The sequence below is a fragment of the Anarhichas minor genome, unplaced genomic scaffold, assembly GCF_050575085.1.
Source record: "Anarhichas minor isolate MPS153535 unplaced genomic scaffold, ASM5057508v1 ptg000030l, whole genome shotgun sequence".
NCBI classification, from domain to species: domain Eukaryota; kingdom Metazoa; phylum Chordata; class Actinopteri; order Perciformes; family Anarhichadidae; genus Anarhichas; species Anarhichas minor.
Window position 1 is genome coordinate 8909984 of NW_027466476.1, and position 15796 is coordinate 8925779.

At 41.4% G+C, this 15796-nt stretch overlaps 2 protein-coding genes across 2 annotated transcripts; both read left to right on the plus strand.

Annotated features, from left to right (window-relative positions):
* Nucleotides 1-811: 811 nt before the first annotated feature.
* Nucleotides 812-6684, plus strand: fbxo21 (F-box protein 21). The gene is made up of 12 exons (XM_076104475.1): nt 812-1051; nt 1594-1729; nt 1826-1935; nt 2106-2227; nt 2437-2583; nt 2790-2926; nt 3041-3177; nt 3503-3682; nt 3813-3945; nt 4064-4254; nt 4358-4515; nt 5564-6684. The coding sequence occupies exons 1-12, from the start codon at nt 828-830 to the stop codon at nt 5803-5805; spliced, it is 1917 nt and encodes a 638-aa protein (XP_075960590.1). The 5' UTR covers nt 812-827; the 3' UTR covers nt 5806-6684.
* A 146-nt stretch (nt 6685-6830) lies between these two features.
* Nucleotides 6831-15785, plus strand: tesca (tescalcin a). Its single transcript, XM_076104476.1, has 9 exons — nt 6831-7590; nt 8843-9049; nt 10524-10593; nt 11047-11127; nt 11768-11907; nt 13938-13999; nt 14740-14847; nt 14933-14980; nt 15070-15785. The coding sequence occupies exons 2-9, from the start codon at nt 8989-8991 to the stop codon at nt 15160-15162; spliced, it is 663 nt and encodes a 220-aa protein (XP_075960591.1). The 5' UTR covers nt 6831-7590; nt 8843-8988; the 3' UTR covers nt 15163-15785.
* The last annotated feature ends 11 nt before the right edge of the window (nt 15786-15796 follow it).

Genomic DNA, 15796 nt, shown 5'->3' on the forward strand with positions numbered 1-15796 from the left:
AGCCTTAATAACAAATAATTTACCAGTGTTTTCTTTCTTTCACTTTCTGATTACAACCCCAGCCCAAGGGACCAGGTTTTAATCTAAACAAATACAAAAATCGAAGTGACAACGAATCAAATTCTAAGTGGGAAATTGTTTTTGGTGCTGAAATGATTAGTCGACTAATCGATCAATCGTTACTTGACAGAAACTTAATCTGCAACTATTTTGAAACATTCCCTAGGGAAGAGTGAGAATTTGCTGCTATTCTTCGTCAATCTGAACATCCTTCTCTTTTGGTCAGGCAAAACAAGCAAACTGATGATGTCACCTTTGGTCTTTGTGAAATTGTGATTTTTCACCTTTTTCTGACATCTTAGAGGCCAAATGATTCATCGAGGATGTAATTGACACATTATTCCATAATGTAAATATTAGTAAATTGCAAACCCAATTTTTTTTATAAGTTATCTGTTCTTTTGCAACCCCAAATTCATTAGTCTTTTCTGTAGGAGACATCTAATTGTCACTGACAGAGGACATCCTGCAAATTTATTCAAGTACCTTAAAATTAGTTTCTTTTGACAACTGAAAAATTTCAAGAGGTTTAAAAACACACACACACACACACACACACACACACACACATATGCAGTATATACAGTATACATGTACATATATACTGTACAATGGAGTATCCGAGTATTGTGAAGGCAGCATAGTCTCTCTTGACCGAACAACCAATCACACTGCACTACACCTCCTTAGCCCCGCCCCTAGCCAAGGCCCCTGCGCCATAAGTGGGCGGTGCCTGAGCAATGAGGTAATCGGGGTAAACAGTAAAGATGGCGACTTCTGTAGCTGGAGAGGGGCAACACAGTCTAAATGGGATTATATGCGACACACAAGCTAAAAAACTGACCGACCTGCCGACCGAGTTACTCGAACACATCCTGTGCTTCCCCGTCCTCGACCATGTCGACATTTGTAACGTATCCTGCTGCTGCAAACGGCTACACGACGTCTGCCATGGAAGGGGGAAGGTCTGGGGACACCAGTACAAACTGAGGTGCTGCGATTTATTTATGTGGTGTTTCGTCTGAGTCGTGGCCTCTGGTGGCTTTTCCCCACTATCTACTAAACCCTGTCTGCCTGTCCATTGTTGTGTGTCTCGTTTAGAGCCCTAAATGTAAGAGTTAAGGGTTCCTTAACTGCGAACTCACAGGCAGCTGTCAGCCGCTGATGCACCAAATTCACCATCACGCCAGGCCACTGTGCAGACGACAGTGGATTTAGTAAATCTCGGCTCTTAAATCTTCCACAAGTTTCAATTGAATGCTGCATTTTTACCCAGAGCTGCACCAAAATAATGCATTTGTGTGACCGTGAATGCTACATGTAGCCTGTGTGCTGCAGGAGGGTGCAGCTAATGCCAAAAAGCTAAAGCCCTCCTCGCGACTTACTTGGCTGTTACTCTCCTGATTCTGTGTGCAAACAGAAAACCACGTCTGCTGACGATACGTGATTTCACAGCCATGTCATATGCTGCTTAGCTGATTCTGAGCATGCCCAAAACGTGTCACTGAAATGTCATCTTTTTTTCATCAACAGATGGCCAAGACTGCAGATGTTTTACCGTCAGAATGAGTGCTGTGACTGGCTCAGAGAATACAAAACACGCCATAGAGTTGGTATACAAATACGAAGGACCGTGGAATCAATCTCCAAGAGGTTCTTCACAGAAGTCGTAAGTAATCCATTTGTAATCAAGAATACATCCATGTTTGTGCAAGAGAATGTGAGCTTTCTAAGTCCCAAACTAACCCCGAGATCTGTAACCCAGCCTTGCGTTGGCCAGGTGTTGGGAGACAGCTTTGCAGAGATCGAGTCACTCGGGATGCCGGAGCATTTCTGCGAAGACGAGCTCCTCTTCATACTCAACTCTGACAAGAGGTTGAGAGCAACAGTGTGCACGCACAGCAACACCTCAACACTTGCCTCACACTTTTTGTAATCGTTAATGGGTTTGGGTGTTGGATCTTGTTGATCCGGATTATTAAAAGCTCCTGTTGTGTTGCACACCGTGAATGTGTCTCTCTCTTCTGTTTTGCGCCCATCATTAGGAAAAGCTTGACTTTGAAGTACTATGCAAAGAAAATCCTTTACTTCCTGAGACAACAGAACATCCTGAGGAGTTTGAAGACCTTCATGGAGCAGCCTGCAGATCAGCAGTCATCGTTGGAGGGTGAGGCATGAACACGTGTCAAAACAGTTGCACACTCCGTTTAGCTTAAATGTCTACTTACAACAGAATGTGTGTTTTTGCTACTTAGTAATTAGCTAAATAACAGCATCAAATGTTCCCATTTTTTGTGTTTTCTTTTTTCAAATAGTATATGCAGGCAGCATCATCACATTATTCATTCCCTCTCTTGGTCTTGTCTGCCTCTCCAGGTGCTGTACTGGTTGATCAGTATTGTAACCCTCTGGCTGATGTAACACTGAACAGCGTATCAGCCCAGCTGGACGAGATTGCAGAAAAGGTGAAGAAGATGCTGAGAATCAAGAATCCCTCTCACCCCAGCCTGCGTATCGCTCAAGGTGGACTTTTTAAAATTAACAAAACTACAATTTCAATACATCTGGACAATTAAAGCACAGAGGCATGGACTTCTATTCCTAGTAAATATTTGAAAAAATATATATCAATACCCTTATATTTGAGCAAATGTGTCAGCTGCACAATATCCATATTTTCCTTTTCAGGCAGAGTTCTTCTAACGTTCCTCTTCCTGTGTATGATGTAGGTGACTGTTTAGTGGTGGAGGACTTCGAGCTCCAGAGGCAGCTGGTGTCCGCCCTAAACTCTGTCTTATACGAGCAGCTTCAATACAAAGGCAACGAGTTTGACTACTACAACCCTCTTAACTCTTATATCCACCAGGTAGGTCTTCTATGAAATAATGACCATTTCAAGTCACAAAATGAACAATATTTTCCCTACTGTTTTCATTTCAGAATATTTTAATTTCTTCTAAACTGACCTTTTTCCATTTAGGTGCTACTACGCCGTACAGGCATTCCCATAAGTCTCTCTGTCCTCTACATGAACTTAGCCCGGAAGCTGGGGGTTCAGCTGGAACCGGTCAACTTTCCTAATCACTTCCTGCTGCGCTGGTGCCAAAAACCAACAGTGTACGTTTTTAAATTCACAGCTCTCAAGTTCCTCTAAATGTTGTCTTAAGAGTAGAGCTGTCACTCCCACAGTTCATGATTACAGGGGGAGAGCAGAGCAGGAACGACTAGTTAACTCACGTGACTCTCTTCCTTCAATCACATCCATTTGATGCACTTACAAATGCTTGTATGATGTAGTAGGTAGTAGAACTTTCAGTTGGTTGCAATCTGCAACCTCACCGCTAGATGCCGCCAAATCCTACACACCTCAAAGACACAATTTGTGACAGATTTATGTTAAATATATTTACATAAAAAGATTTGTTTAACTTTGTCCCTGCAGGAGTGAGGACATCTATGACTTTGTCTACATTGATGCCTTTGGTAAAGGCAAACAGCTGACCGCCAAGGAGTGCGAGTACCTCATTGGCCACCAGGTGACGGCAGACTACTACAGTGCCATCAGCACCACCGAGGTGCTGCTCAGGATGGTGGGAAACCTGCTTAACATCGGCAAAAGAGGGTAAGAGAAACCACCTGACTGTCACTGCTGACGCTGGAGAGATGGGTTGGTGGAGGGTTGATATGGTCAACGCATGGTATGAATTATTGTAATGCAAATGACTTTACCTGCACTGTGTGGTCTCTTTCAGGGAGGGCAATGAGAAATCCTACCAGCTGTTGAGAGACTCTCTGGACCTCTACCTCACTATAAACCCAGATAATGTGCAGTACCTGCTGCTGCAGGCACGCCTCTACTTCCATCTGGGCATCTGGCCAGAAAAGGTCCGAACACACAACCTGATGCTCTAATGAGATTCAGTTCAATCAAATATGAACTGTCTTTCAGCCCACAGCACTTCACCTCACCACATTGTCCACTGATGTCTGTCCTCTGTTCCAGGTGCTTGACATCCTGCAGCACATTCAGGCGTTGGATCCCTCCCAGCACGGGGCGGTGGGTTACCTGGTGCAGCACACGCTGGAGCACATCCAGCACAAGAAACATCCCGTCACACCCGAGGAGAAGAAGCGCAGCGCTCCAGAACACCTGGAGGTCCAGTATTCCGTCGGCCTCATCATGAAACACAAGAGGTGGGTCACGCGAAGCATGTTGTACGGCCGTCCTCTTACCCGTGAACGCATCCCATTGCAATCCCCTCACAGTGCGTCTGTCCTGGTCCATCTCCTCCACCAGGTCAGGGTATAACTGTGTGATCTACGGCTGGGACCCAAAGTGCACCATGAGTCAGGAGTGGATCACCACCATGAGGGTCCACCAGCTGTCCAACGGGGCCAACCAGCCTTTCTACAACGTCCTCGTGCAGGACGGAACGTGTCGCTACGCAGCACAAGGTATGGATCGTGTACACCAGTATGGTGATGGGAAGTATCCTCACGGTGAGCAAATGTTTGCCGGTTATGTGATGATTTATGAAATGGAAGGAATGTATCACTGCACCCACCGGTATAATAAATCAAGAGAAATGGCCAGACAGTGAAAAATAAATCATGATTTGCTAAAGTTCCCAATTATGTTTATTTACGCTTGCAAATGAGCATTGCAAGAATGCATTTATGAGGCCAAAAATGGAAAAACAGAGTACCACTCTAATAATGCAAGCCCACTTTGTTCACATAGTACTGCTAGTTATTTGGGGGAAAATTGCATAAATAGTACAAAATTGGAACATATGACAAACTGATGTGTTATCTACTAAAAAAACATAAAAAGGAAACTGCCTGCTGATAAGACGAGAGGAAGTCGGCAGCACAAACAATGTCAAACTTCCAAGTTCTCATAAAAGCATGTAGATGAACTGCTACATGGGGAAACTGAGGGACGGGACAAATGCATCCCTGTCATATGTACTCGCACATTAGTATGTGGCTTGTTGGACATGATGGGTGATAGGAACTCTATGTTTAACTTGCATTAATAAGAATCCGTCAGTAAGAATGAATAAAACAAAGCCTGCAAGCTGGTTCAAGGCACACGCTTTAGTGATGCTGCGTGATGACTGTTTGTACACTTTGCCCTCTTCAGAAAGCCCCTCCCCACTAGGCTGACTCGTGTAATCCCTTGTCCTCTCCCTCTGCTGCTCGGCCTGCTGATGCTGCTGCAACACAGCTTCCATTGTTTGCACGTGTTATCTTTGCCCTCTCCACCACCTCAGCATTCACCTGCAGACTCTGTTCCCTGAGATGCCAAAATACATTTGACCTTTTCTTAATAAACTAAATATTTTGATATGCGAGTTGTCTGTTTGCCTTGGTCTTGTATGTATATTAATAATGGATGGGACTGTTTTGTATGAATTTCCGCTTTCAACTCGATTTAACTAGTTTATACAATCTCCATTGTCTTTAATCAGACTGTCACTTGTTCATTGTTGTTCCTCAGAGAACCTGGAGCCCCACTCAGCTCCCCTGGAGATCGGCCACCCGGAGGTGGGACGTTACTTCTCAGAGTTTGCCAACACCTACTACTTTGCCAACGAAGAACTGCAGACGCGATACCCAGAGGACATAGTTGAAACTTTGGGCACGGTGCAGGAGCTTTACCACAGACTGACACCTGGCCTTGGGAACCAGGACCAGGCTTCTGCCACAGACCAGAACAACCACCGAGCCACGCCCATGTAGCAGCGCCGCTGTGACAAACCCGGGATAACCGATTACTGGTCACCCATTCTCAATTCACAGTCCACTTAGCTGTTGCTTTGTTGCGCATACTCAAGACCAGGACGTTTGTAAAAAAACAGCTCGTATACAGTATTCTCAGAAATTGATGAATTCGTGTAACAAGAAATGATTCACAAATGTGATTTTTGTACCACAGTCAGGCTCCAGTGCAGATCAGGAAAAAAATATCTGAAAAAGTCTAGAAACATGCAGCAAAGATCGTTAGTGATTGGACACGCGCGTCTAATACCACGGTGTTGTTGTGAAAACAAAGCTCAAACGAAGGAGCGATGTGGCCCAGACGATGGTCGTCATCCAGGATGCAGGATCCTCAAATCCAGTCATGCAGTTGAGTTTGAAAATAAACATGGAAACTCAAAAATAATACATAAATAGACACCTTGAAGAAGAAAAAAAAAAAGAACGTAGACTTGAAGTTCAGGGAATGCTCCTTTACCCGGAGCTCCCCAACCCTTGACTACAACTCCCCGCACCCAGCACCAGTCAAATAAGCCCCCAGCATATAGGTCCCCCCCCCACACCCCAGTTACGGTGCCACACAAAAGACTGTACAGAAGATATTTTGTAAATTGACTTCCACCTTTAATTCCCCATCTTTTCATCACGTTTCATGCACTTACGAAAGTTAAACTTTCACATTTGTAGATTACCTCGTTTGTTTTTTCCTGTGTATTTACAAGTGAAACGTGTCATGGCTCCTCAGTGTTGCTGTCAATAGAGAAACAGAAGAAGAACCAACAGCGTCCCCGTTGACTTGAAACAGAAATGACTCTCCGCTGTGAGGAACGTACAAAAACAATAAAGCGTTTCAAGTTTTAATGTAGCTTCTCGCTGACTTATTTTATTGAGCTCAATGAGCATGTTCATTGCTTTACTAGTGGAATGCACAAACCGGACGACTGCAGGTTATTTTTTACCGAGACAGTGCTCGAAGTGGGACGGTTTGAAAAAGGAGGGATCAAATATAAAGAAATATTAGAAAATGTTCTGAATCAGTTCTTTTGATTTACAGAAATAATTGTGTAACTATAGCAATATCAGTTGAGCTTTTGGGGAATTCTCGATAATAGTGGTTATGGTCAAAAATAATGTGAAAAGTCAAAAACCTTCAACTTTTCTCAGTGGAGGACCTCCAATCCTACACTCAATTTCACTGTAAAATAACGGTAACTTACTGGCAGCTGGGACGCCGGAAATTATTATTTTTTTATGGTGCAGTTACCGTAGTTTACGGTATTTTACCGTATACTGGATTATGGTATGTGATAGTAGGATAACTGGGTTTTACTGTGATTTTACGGTATATGCCAGAATGTTACCGTTTGTTTACAAAGGGTAATACAACCCACAACAGGAAGTGCAAAGATTCAGACTCATTTCTGGGTTTTAGGACTCATTCTTGCAGAATTGTAAACCTGAAATATCTGTAGTTTTAACAGCAGTAGTCATAGTTTCAGTGGTTATAGCAGTAGTAATATTAATTGTAGTGGTAATATTTTCAATATAAAGAGGGCAGTTTCCTGCTGGGAAATAAGTTAATTCATGATTCAGATTTAAACTTTTTTACATTTTTATGTATTCATTAATTTTGATAATACTCCGTTGCAGCCATGTTTTACACATCTGAAGTCTATTGTGCTCCTCCTCAGGGAGGCTCTAAATCCGTCGTGTCGGACGCTGCCCAGCTGTCGTCTCACTCGGAATACCAACTCGGCCTCGAACAATGTAATTGGTTTCACAAACATCTATTTTTTGCAGACTCCCTCCGACAGTTCTGCATTTTCAACATCTTCAAGTCCCTCAAATCCACGTCTTTCATTGTCAACCAACCAATCTACTTCGCTTTATATTGATACATGGCACATTTTACTTTTTATTAATAATATATATATTTATATTTATATTTTTGACTTTGTTTTATGCATGTTATTGAAAACATAAACACCTTAAATACTTTATAAATAAGACTCCATTTAGATTCAATGTTATAAGTAGCTACAATTATTATTGCATATTTATTTTCGACCCTGATGACTCATTGGAAAGTGAAGCATTCAATGGCCATGTAAATATTCACAGGCTGAAATACATTTAAAAATGTAATTTATGGAATTTAGCGTTACACGTCGGCGATTTCTGGTCCCCTCTCCATTTTGATAATCGTCCCGTTTGCGGTCCTACAGTCGGTTCAATAAGAGCACAAGTAAACACAAGTTAGGTTACTAACATTACATCTAAACGCTGTAATCGGTGATTAACTTTATTTACGTTACCTTAATTTGCTATCCCGTTAGCTAGCTAACCTTTCTCAGGCTAATAGAGCGCGAGCTAGCTGACGTCACAGAGCTAGCTCCAATATTAGCAACCGGATGTAACGAAACAGACCAAGTGAAACATTATCCGAGATGTTAACAGTTCAATAATCATGAAGACAAAACAATAATGGAGACTTTCGGGTGATAAGCTTAACTTTATGTTGATCTCCACATGGCTGTTGCTCAGAAGGATGAACTGAAGCTGTTGTGTCCAAAGTCACATTCAGGAGCAGTTGCTTCTTGTCGCTCAAAAATGACTTCTAGGCAATGAGCAGTTTGAATAATAAAATATATATTATATCATCATTACAGACACATTAACCTACAACAGACAGTACAATGTAGATGGATTGAGATTAACTGAATTTGTATACAGAAGCGTGAATCCACCTCTTCACAAAAAAATACTGTATCATGCTGCTAAATTACAGTAGTCTGCTGTTATTGTCATTTTACGGCATTAACTGTTAATTTACATGCGAGGGATGAACATTTATGTTACAGTTATTATGAAATACTGTAAGATAACGTTGAACATCCACCGTAAATTCACAGCAATTCGTTCCAGTGGATAGCTTGTATTCACTGTAGAAATTCAGAATAAGAGGAGTACTGGTAATTGTTTCCCCCCCGCACTTTACGCACTGGCTGCGTGGATTTAGGACCTTGAGGATACCAGATGTTTCCCGGACGCCAGCAGCAGCAGCCTACAGCGTGATACAGCAGCAGCAGCAGCGCAGAAAAGTTGAGCCAGTCGAACCGGATTTTGCGCACGGACTCAACGCACCGCACCGGTGGATCAGGAGCGATGGGAGCTTCGCAGACGCGCCCCGAGCACAAGTACCAGGACCTGGCGGATAAAACAGGATGTAAGTAGTAAAACACTTCTGTATTAAGACTATTTAGAAGTGCTGATTCAGTGTATGAAGTTGGTGTTAAATCGTTCAGTTTCGAGGTGTAAAAGTCTGGTGGAAGTGACACAATGAAATAAAAGATAAAAGGAGAAATGGAAAGCGTGCCATTGTGCCAACCTGTGATATTTACAAAGTCAAATGCTGCTGGCATCAGCAAACGAGGTAACATCTTATCATGTAAACGCCACCCGTTGAACAAATGCATGTGATTTAGCTTCACATTGATTTGAAGCTGCAACACCAGTAGTTTTTATTAAAAAGCTAACGTTATATGCTTGCTTATATATTTAATAGACAATACAGTCTATGAGTTTACTATTTTTGTACCTCCATTCATTTGTGTTGAAAGAATTCATGGGTGCTACAGCTATAAACTTATACTTTTAACAGAACTTATATATTGTCATGAACCCCGCTCTCGTCCTCCCATACTGTATGTGAAACAACAAGCAGACAGAAACAGCAGAAGTGTGTAGATCTATTTTTAGAAAGGACAGGATCCTGATATGAAGCTTTTTGCGTACAGTGGCATGCAGAGTTTGAGCAGCAGGGATAAGGTTTTCATCCCAGGCTGAGGCCAACTTTATTGATTCTGCTATGGGTGAGACTTTGAACTATTTTATTGCCTTCATTTCCTCAAGGTGGGGCTTGGACCCCATTTCATTCTGGACTCAGTGGTCTTATGGTCATGTCTCTTCTTGACGCTCTGATCAAATGTTTAATTGCACTCACACGTCCTGGTGGTAGAGCACAGACCAACTATTATATTGTTGTTGTCTTGTACGCTCTAATAATTGCTCCATGGTATTGTAGTTAATTGTGTGTCGTTCCTGCACATGTAATAGAGTCGCCGCCCACTCCGAGCAACAAACTTGTTTCTGCATGAGGCTGTTGTTTGTCTCTGCATATTCTTCACCCCACACTCAGCAGCTACAGTTCCTACTGAAAACACCCTGTTAGCCTACTGGAAAAAAGGTCACAATAAACACAATGTGTTTACCGAAACAATTGAAAATGCCAAACCCATGTGCAGGAGGAGCCAGATTATGATGTGTGAACCTTTCAGTGTGTGCTCACTAGTCCACACAGTGAGTTAATGATTCAAGGAACCCTTTGAAATGGCATAAAAAGACAATCGCAGTACAACAGTTGTTTGCTTTTTGATTAAACCGATAGCAGAGAGAGTCTTAGAGAGTACTTGATTAGATTAATACAAACAAGTCCCACTGTTTAATCATAATCCAGTATATTACAATTCAATGAAAATCAAGAAAAATTTGAACAACAACCGTGATCTTCTGTTTATTATCATGTTGGACGTCGTTAAAAAACAATTGATGGAATTTGCGCGGGCCTTATGTTGGGTGTGGAGTAATTATGGGTGTATCATTGGCATACTCTCATGTTGTTGGTGTTTGCTTCTTTGCAGTTTCACTGGAACAGATCAAAAACCTTTCCAAAAGATTCCAGCAGCTGAGTGGAAATGAAGAGACAATAAGGTAGTTAAAAAAAATAAATACGACATGTGACAAAGCTCTGCTGGTAAGCTGCACGGGGTTTGAATGGAAACCAATCAGCGTTTTTCCGTTACCACTAAAGAGGAAATAGTACCTGCATGGTGACTGGAGTTATGAATTGTGGGCATTTCTGGCATCACTGGCACCGACACAAACGAGCAACATGTCGATGCATAAAGGACACAGCTGACACACACACTCACTCATGTATAAACACACACACACACACAAACAGCCAAAGTGGCATGCTGGTAGTTACAGAGCACAAGTTCCTTCCCTTTAAAAGGAAAGCGGGAACAAGCGTTGTACATAGCAGATATTTATTTACAATTTGCCTTCATTTTACTTCCCATAAATAACATTCTGTGTTATTGCAGCATGCTGGTACTGTAGTATCTGTTTCATGATGATGGACTTTCTCTTGTCGCACTGCAGTCGAGAGAACTTGGACAGCATACCAGCCCTCGCCAACAACCCAATCAGAGATGAAATAATTGGAGCATTCTTTGATAAAAGGTGAGTGCAGTCATATTACACCACACCCTCTCTGTCCACCCTACAGCCATTTCAACTGATATTGGCACGATCGGGATTTTATTTGGAATATATTCAAAAAAACGTTCAAAACCAAATTCCTATCATATCATCTGTGAAAAGTAGGCCTACCAGTCTTCATTATTATTACTTTTAAAAGATGACATTTCTCAACAAACTTGCCTGATGGAAGTTTCTTCCTGACAACAACTGCATAAACACAAGCTGTAAACGCTGTGTTGTTTTATGATTATTTTATATGGTGAATAATAATTCCTAACGTTACTAAATTAAAACCTAATTTGAGAGAATAGTTTCACATTTTGGAAAGTATTCTCATTACCTTTCTTGCCCAGAGTTAGATGAGAAGATCGATACCTGTATACATTAAGTAGGAGGTAGGTTAGCGTTAAGACTGAAAATGAGCGGAAACGGCTAGCTAGCTAGCTAGCTAACCATAACTTTTCTTACATACGTCATATTTTCAAATGTCAAGACAAAAAATCTTTCTGCATATGGTCTATTTACAGCTAGGCCACTTGAGAAAATAGTTGTTGGAGCCACGTTGCTTGAATTCTGTTTCATAATTCCTCAACCTCGATGTCTTCTATGCGTGACCCAGGAACCAGCATCAGGATGCGGTGGGCTCCTGCGCTGAGATTGGCTTCGAGCAGTTCCTCATGGTCATGTCCCACTTCCGCCCTCCAACCTTGAAGACGACGGTGGAGGAGAAGGAAGCTATGAGGAAGGAGAAGCTTCGCTGTAAGACACTGAACTTTAGTAACAGTATTAGACACAACCAGATATACCTGTCGGGTAGGATTCTCAGCCGTTAGTCTACGACAAAAGCTTTAGTCTCCCGTGTCTCCATTTAGTGTGTGCCTCAATTACAAAATACCAGGGAAAAGGCACCATCCAGTGTCGATGACACATCGGTGATGTGAGTATCTTATTTCTATCACCACTGACATGCCTCGAACAGTGTGGTGATGCATGTGTGAGCACCGGATCCCTCACTGCATGTCGGCTATCTCATTGGAGAGGCGTGTAGGTATTCCCGGCTCGGTTGGGAACAGTACCAGAACAGCAGCTTCACAATCCCACCTGTCACAAGTAGAATGGGATCATTTGTAGCCACCAAGTCAGGGCCCCAAATTAGCCTCAGATATCATAAAACCATTCGATTATACTCGGTTTATGTAGATTCATTCCAGGATGAAGACATTTACATTTGAGGTTTGTCTTCTTCCCCTCAACCTACAGTATCTTGTAGAGTTTGTGGCGTCCTACATTTCCCAGAATTACTTTTAGTTAGTTGTTGGCTGGATCGACAACTGGGAAAATTAGCGACAGGGCCAGGTACCTGGTACGAAGGCACAAGGTGTATTTTTTTGCTAGTTGGTTAGTGGCACGTAAACAAAAATTTAATAACAATATTATCATAGATTGATCTATTATTGAAATGATTACATTATTGTCTTGTCAAGAGGCTTTGTGTAGAAATCTAGACTAAGGGCCCCTTTAGGCTAATGTTGGTATAGCTTGCTGATCTGAGATTGTACACATTCCTGAACAAATTTGTTTATTCAAATTAAAACAAATGTGCATACACAGAATGAGGCCATTGTCTCAGGTAAGATATCATTTGGGTATGTCCTCAGCTGACTCTTACGCTTTAGATGCTATTCAAACAAGTTAGAATCTCTTTGTTTCAAGTTGTTCCTCATTCACGCGGTTGGGACTACCAGACCTATAACTCATATGATAATAGATGAGTGTTGTGCTGTACTTGATGGGTGCGTTAAGGACACAGGATGCATATAAAATGTGCAGAGTGGACAGTGCTAAGTGCAGGTGGCAGGAGGGACAGATTAGGGGGATGAGTGCCAATTTGTGCCCTGGGTCGTCCAAGCAGGTAAATCTTGCGATGCATAACATCTACTTAGCTGACTAATAGCAGCCACGGCCCTGTCTCACGGTGCAAAATATCTGTAGCGCCATTGGATCGTAGTCTTCTGAGGGAGGAATTCTCTCTTGCTCAATTTCTCTTTTTATTTGTTGTTTAGAAATATTACGACCAAAAAATAACATCATGAAATTTTGAGCTTAAAAGAGGCCACAGTTTTTGGCCTAGGAGACCGAAATTTGGTATGGAGGTCAAGTGTGTGGGTGGTAATAAAGCAGTTATGTAAAATGATTCAAAACATTTACTCAAGTACTGTACATAAGTGCAATTTAGTAGCGTTTTGTCACATTTCAGCTTATGAGTTGTCACCAAAAACTGTTTTAAGGCCCACATAAGTAAAATCAAAACTTGAACTTTACTTTTACTTGCAGTGGATTATGTTTACTTTGTTGTATTGATATTTCAGTAAAGGATCCAAAGACGTCCTCCATTTCCACTGCCAAACGTGTTAACTCTGGTATTTCCTTGTTTTCTATCTGTCTGTGTTGTTTTGCACTGATCAAGACAAAAGGGGGGAAAAGATAGTATGTTTGGGCTGTACTCTCACAACTTCCTCGTAGAATAAATGGATGTTTTGGGGGTTTTCAAGTGGCCTGAATCTTGTAAATGTCACTGTTATTGAAAGTAGTGGCATTTGAAAGGGGATTTGTTGCCTCAGTGGTGATTCTCATGTGGCCTGAAGGTAACCTGATTTTTTTATTCTGCGCCGTATCTCTACATCTTGAACATTCCTCTTATCACAAGTCTATTAGTAAGATCCTCTCCTCTTAGATTTTTAGTTCCTTAGAAATCCGACTAACCTCAAAATTGTTCTGTTCCATCCCAGTCCTATTCAACATGCATGACACAGACAATGATGGCACCATCACTCTGGTGGAGTACAGGAAGGTAAGATAGCTTAATCACATATATCTCAGTCAAAGGCCGGAATGGTTGTGTGCCTTTTTATACTTGAACATAATGTCTGTGAAAAGAAGTGATTCAAAATTCAATTATTTTTTGATATAGTATAGTATGTCGATAGTCATAAAAGTAACTATCATATGTTGAACAAAGTAAAAAAAATAATAGTATAGCATGTTGAAAAAAGTTTTTTTAAATGTCATAGTATAGCATGTGGAATAAAGTTATAGTATGTCAAAAAAAGTTACAGTATGTGGAAAAAAGTCATAAGACAGTGTGGACATACTGTGCATGACTTTTTTAACAAACATTCATAGTATAGCGGCTATACAATGACTCTTTGGACTATACTATAGCCTGTCGAAAAGAGGCATAAGTATAGTACGCCTAAAAAAGTTAAAGTATAGCGTGTAATGTCATAGAATGTCTCAATAACTCAAATATTGTCATAAAAAGCATCATGAAAAAGTCATAGAATAGAATAAAATGGCATAAAAAATGCAATATTATATAATATGCCATGAAAATGTCATAAGAATCTTTGGCGTTTTTATGGCATTGTACGATATGATATATTTTGTGACAGTCATAGTATATATTCTATATCATGTCAGAAAGAATGTCATAAAAATGCCACAGAATACCTCTTACGGTCATTTGAACGTGTCCACCTCTGAAGTCGCCTCTGAAGGTTTCAAAGACGAACGATGTTCTTCTCGTTCCAGGTGGTAGAAGAGCTTTTGTCAAAAAGTGGCGCCATCGGGCAGGAAACTGCCGAGGCGATAGCGGATGCTGCCATGTTGGAAGTGGCGAGCATAAATGTGCCCCACATGGTAACGGAGCGCTCCACAGCTAAACTCTCACAACTAAACTCCCACAGACGCACATCTGCTGCAAGTAACACATTTCTCATTTCAGGCCCCAGACGAGTTCTATGAAGGAATCACGTTTGAGCATTTTGAAGAGGTTTGCACTTACACCATTTTTTGATCATCAAAATTCCTTCTTTTTTTATTGTCACTTACTTATGACAGCATTTCGTTATCTGCCCACAGATTTTGAAAGGAATTGAAATGGAGACGAGGATGCACATTCGCTTTGTAGACGTAGACACCATGACGATGGGTTGCGGGAAATCTACCTCTTGAAATGTTCGAATCTCTCCAGTCCTTAAATGGGATGAAGCCAAACACTTGATGTGCACTAATATATTTTGGGATTGTGGGAAATAATTCTAGACCAAGTACCATACTATGAATACATTTTTTATACGAATGGAAAGTATTTTGGAGCCAGAGGACGTTATCTCCTGTAGTTCACTTTTAAGCCTGAAGAATTCAGTTTTTTAATCATTGTGATCCTACAAGCGTCACATATTTTGAATATATTTGTTTTCCATCTCTATGCAACTCCTTTATGTACCCAGCATGCAATGTGAAGGATGCGTTGTCGTTCAGTCTAAAAGGTTCACATGTTGGATGAAGTCAGACATGCTGTTCAGGCATTCACGGGTCATCTGTTCTGGCTCACGTCCAAAGAGTGAGACAGGCACACACACACACACACGCACGCACACGCACACACACACACACACACACACACCGGTCCTCTGCAGCTCCAGAACAGCTCCAGCTTCAATTGATCTATTCCGCTGAGATGCTGTGGAACCAACTATTGTTGTTTGAGTTAATCGAACCCTTTCCCTGAGATTAATGATTGCAGACTTTGTACCGAGTTCTATTAATGAACAAAATAAATTTAAGAGATTTTGATAAAACAAAT

Excerpts from the sequence above, each read along its gene's own strand:
- fbxo21 (XM_076104475.1), top strand. The coding sequence starts at position 828 with ATGGCGACTTCTGTAGCTGGAGAGGGGCAACACAGTCTAAATGGGATT. Across the intron at positions 2,584-2,789 it reads CAGCCTGCGTATCGCTCAAG|GTGACTGTTTAGTGGTGGAG; the intron begins GTGGACTTTTTA and ends TGTATGATGTAG. Across the intron at positions 3,178-3,502 it reads TGGTGCCAAAAACCAACAGT|GAGTGAGGACATCTATGACT; the intron begins GTACGTTTTTAA and ends TTGTCCCTGCAG.
- tesca (XM_076104476.1), top strand. The coding sequence starts at position 8,989 with ATGGGAGCTTCGCAGACGCGCCCCGAGCACAAGTACCAGGACCTGGCG. Across the intron at positions 9,050-10,523 it reads CCTGGCGGATAAAACAGGAT|TTTCACTGGAACAGATCAAA; the intron begins GTAAGTAGTAAA and ends GCTTCTTTGCAG. Across the intron at positions 10,594-11,046 it reads GGAAATGAAGAGACAATAAG|TCGAGAGAACTTGGACAGCA; the intron begins GTAGTTAAAAAA and ends GTCGCACTGCAG.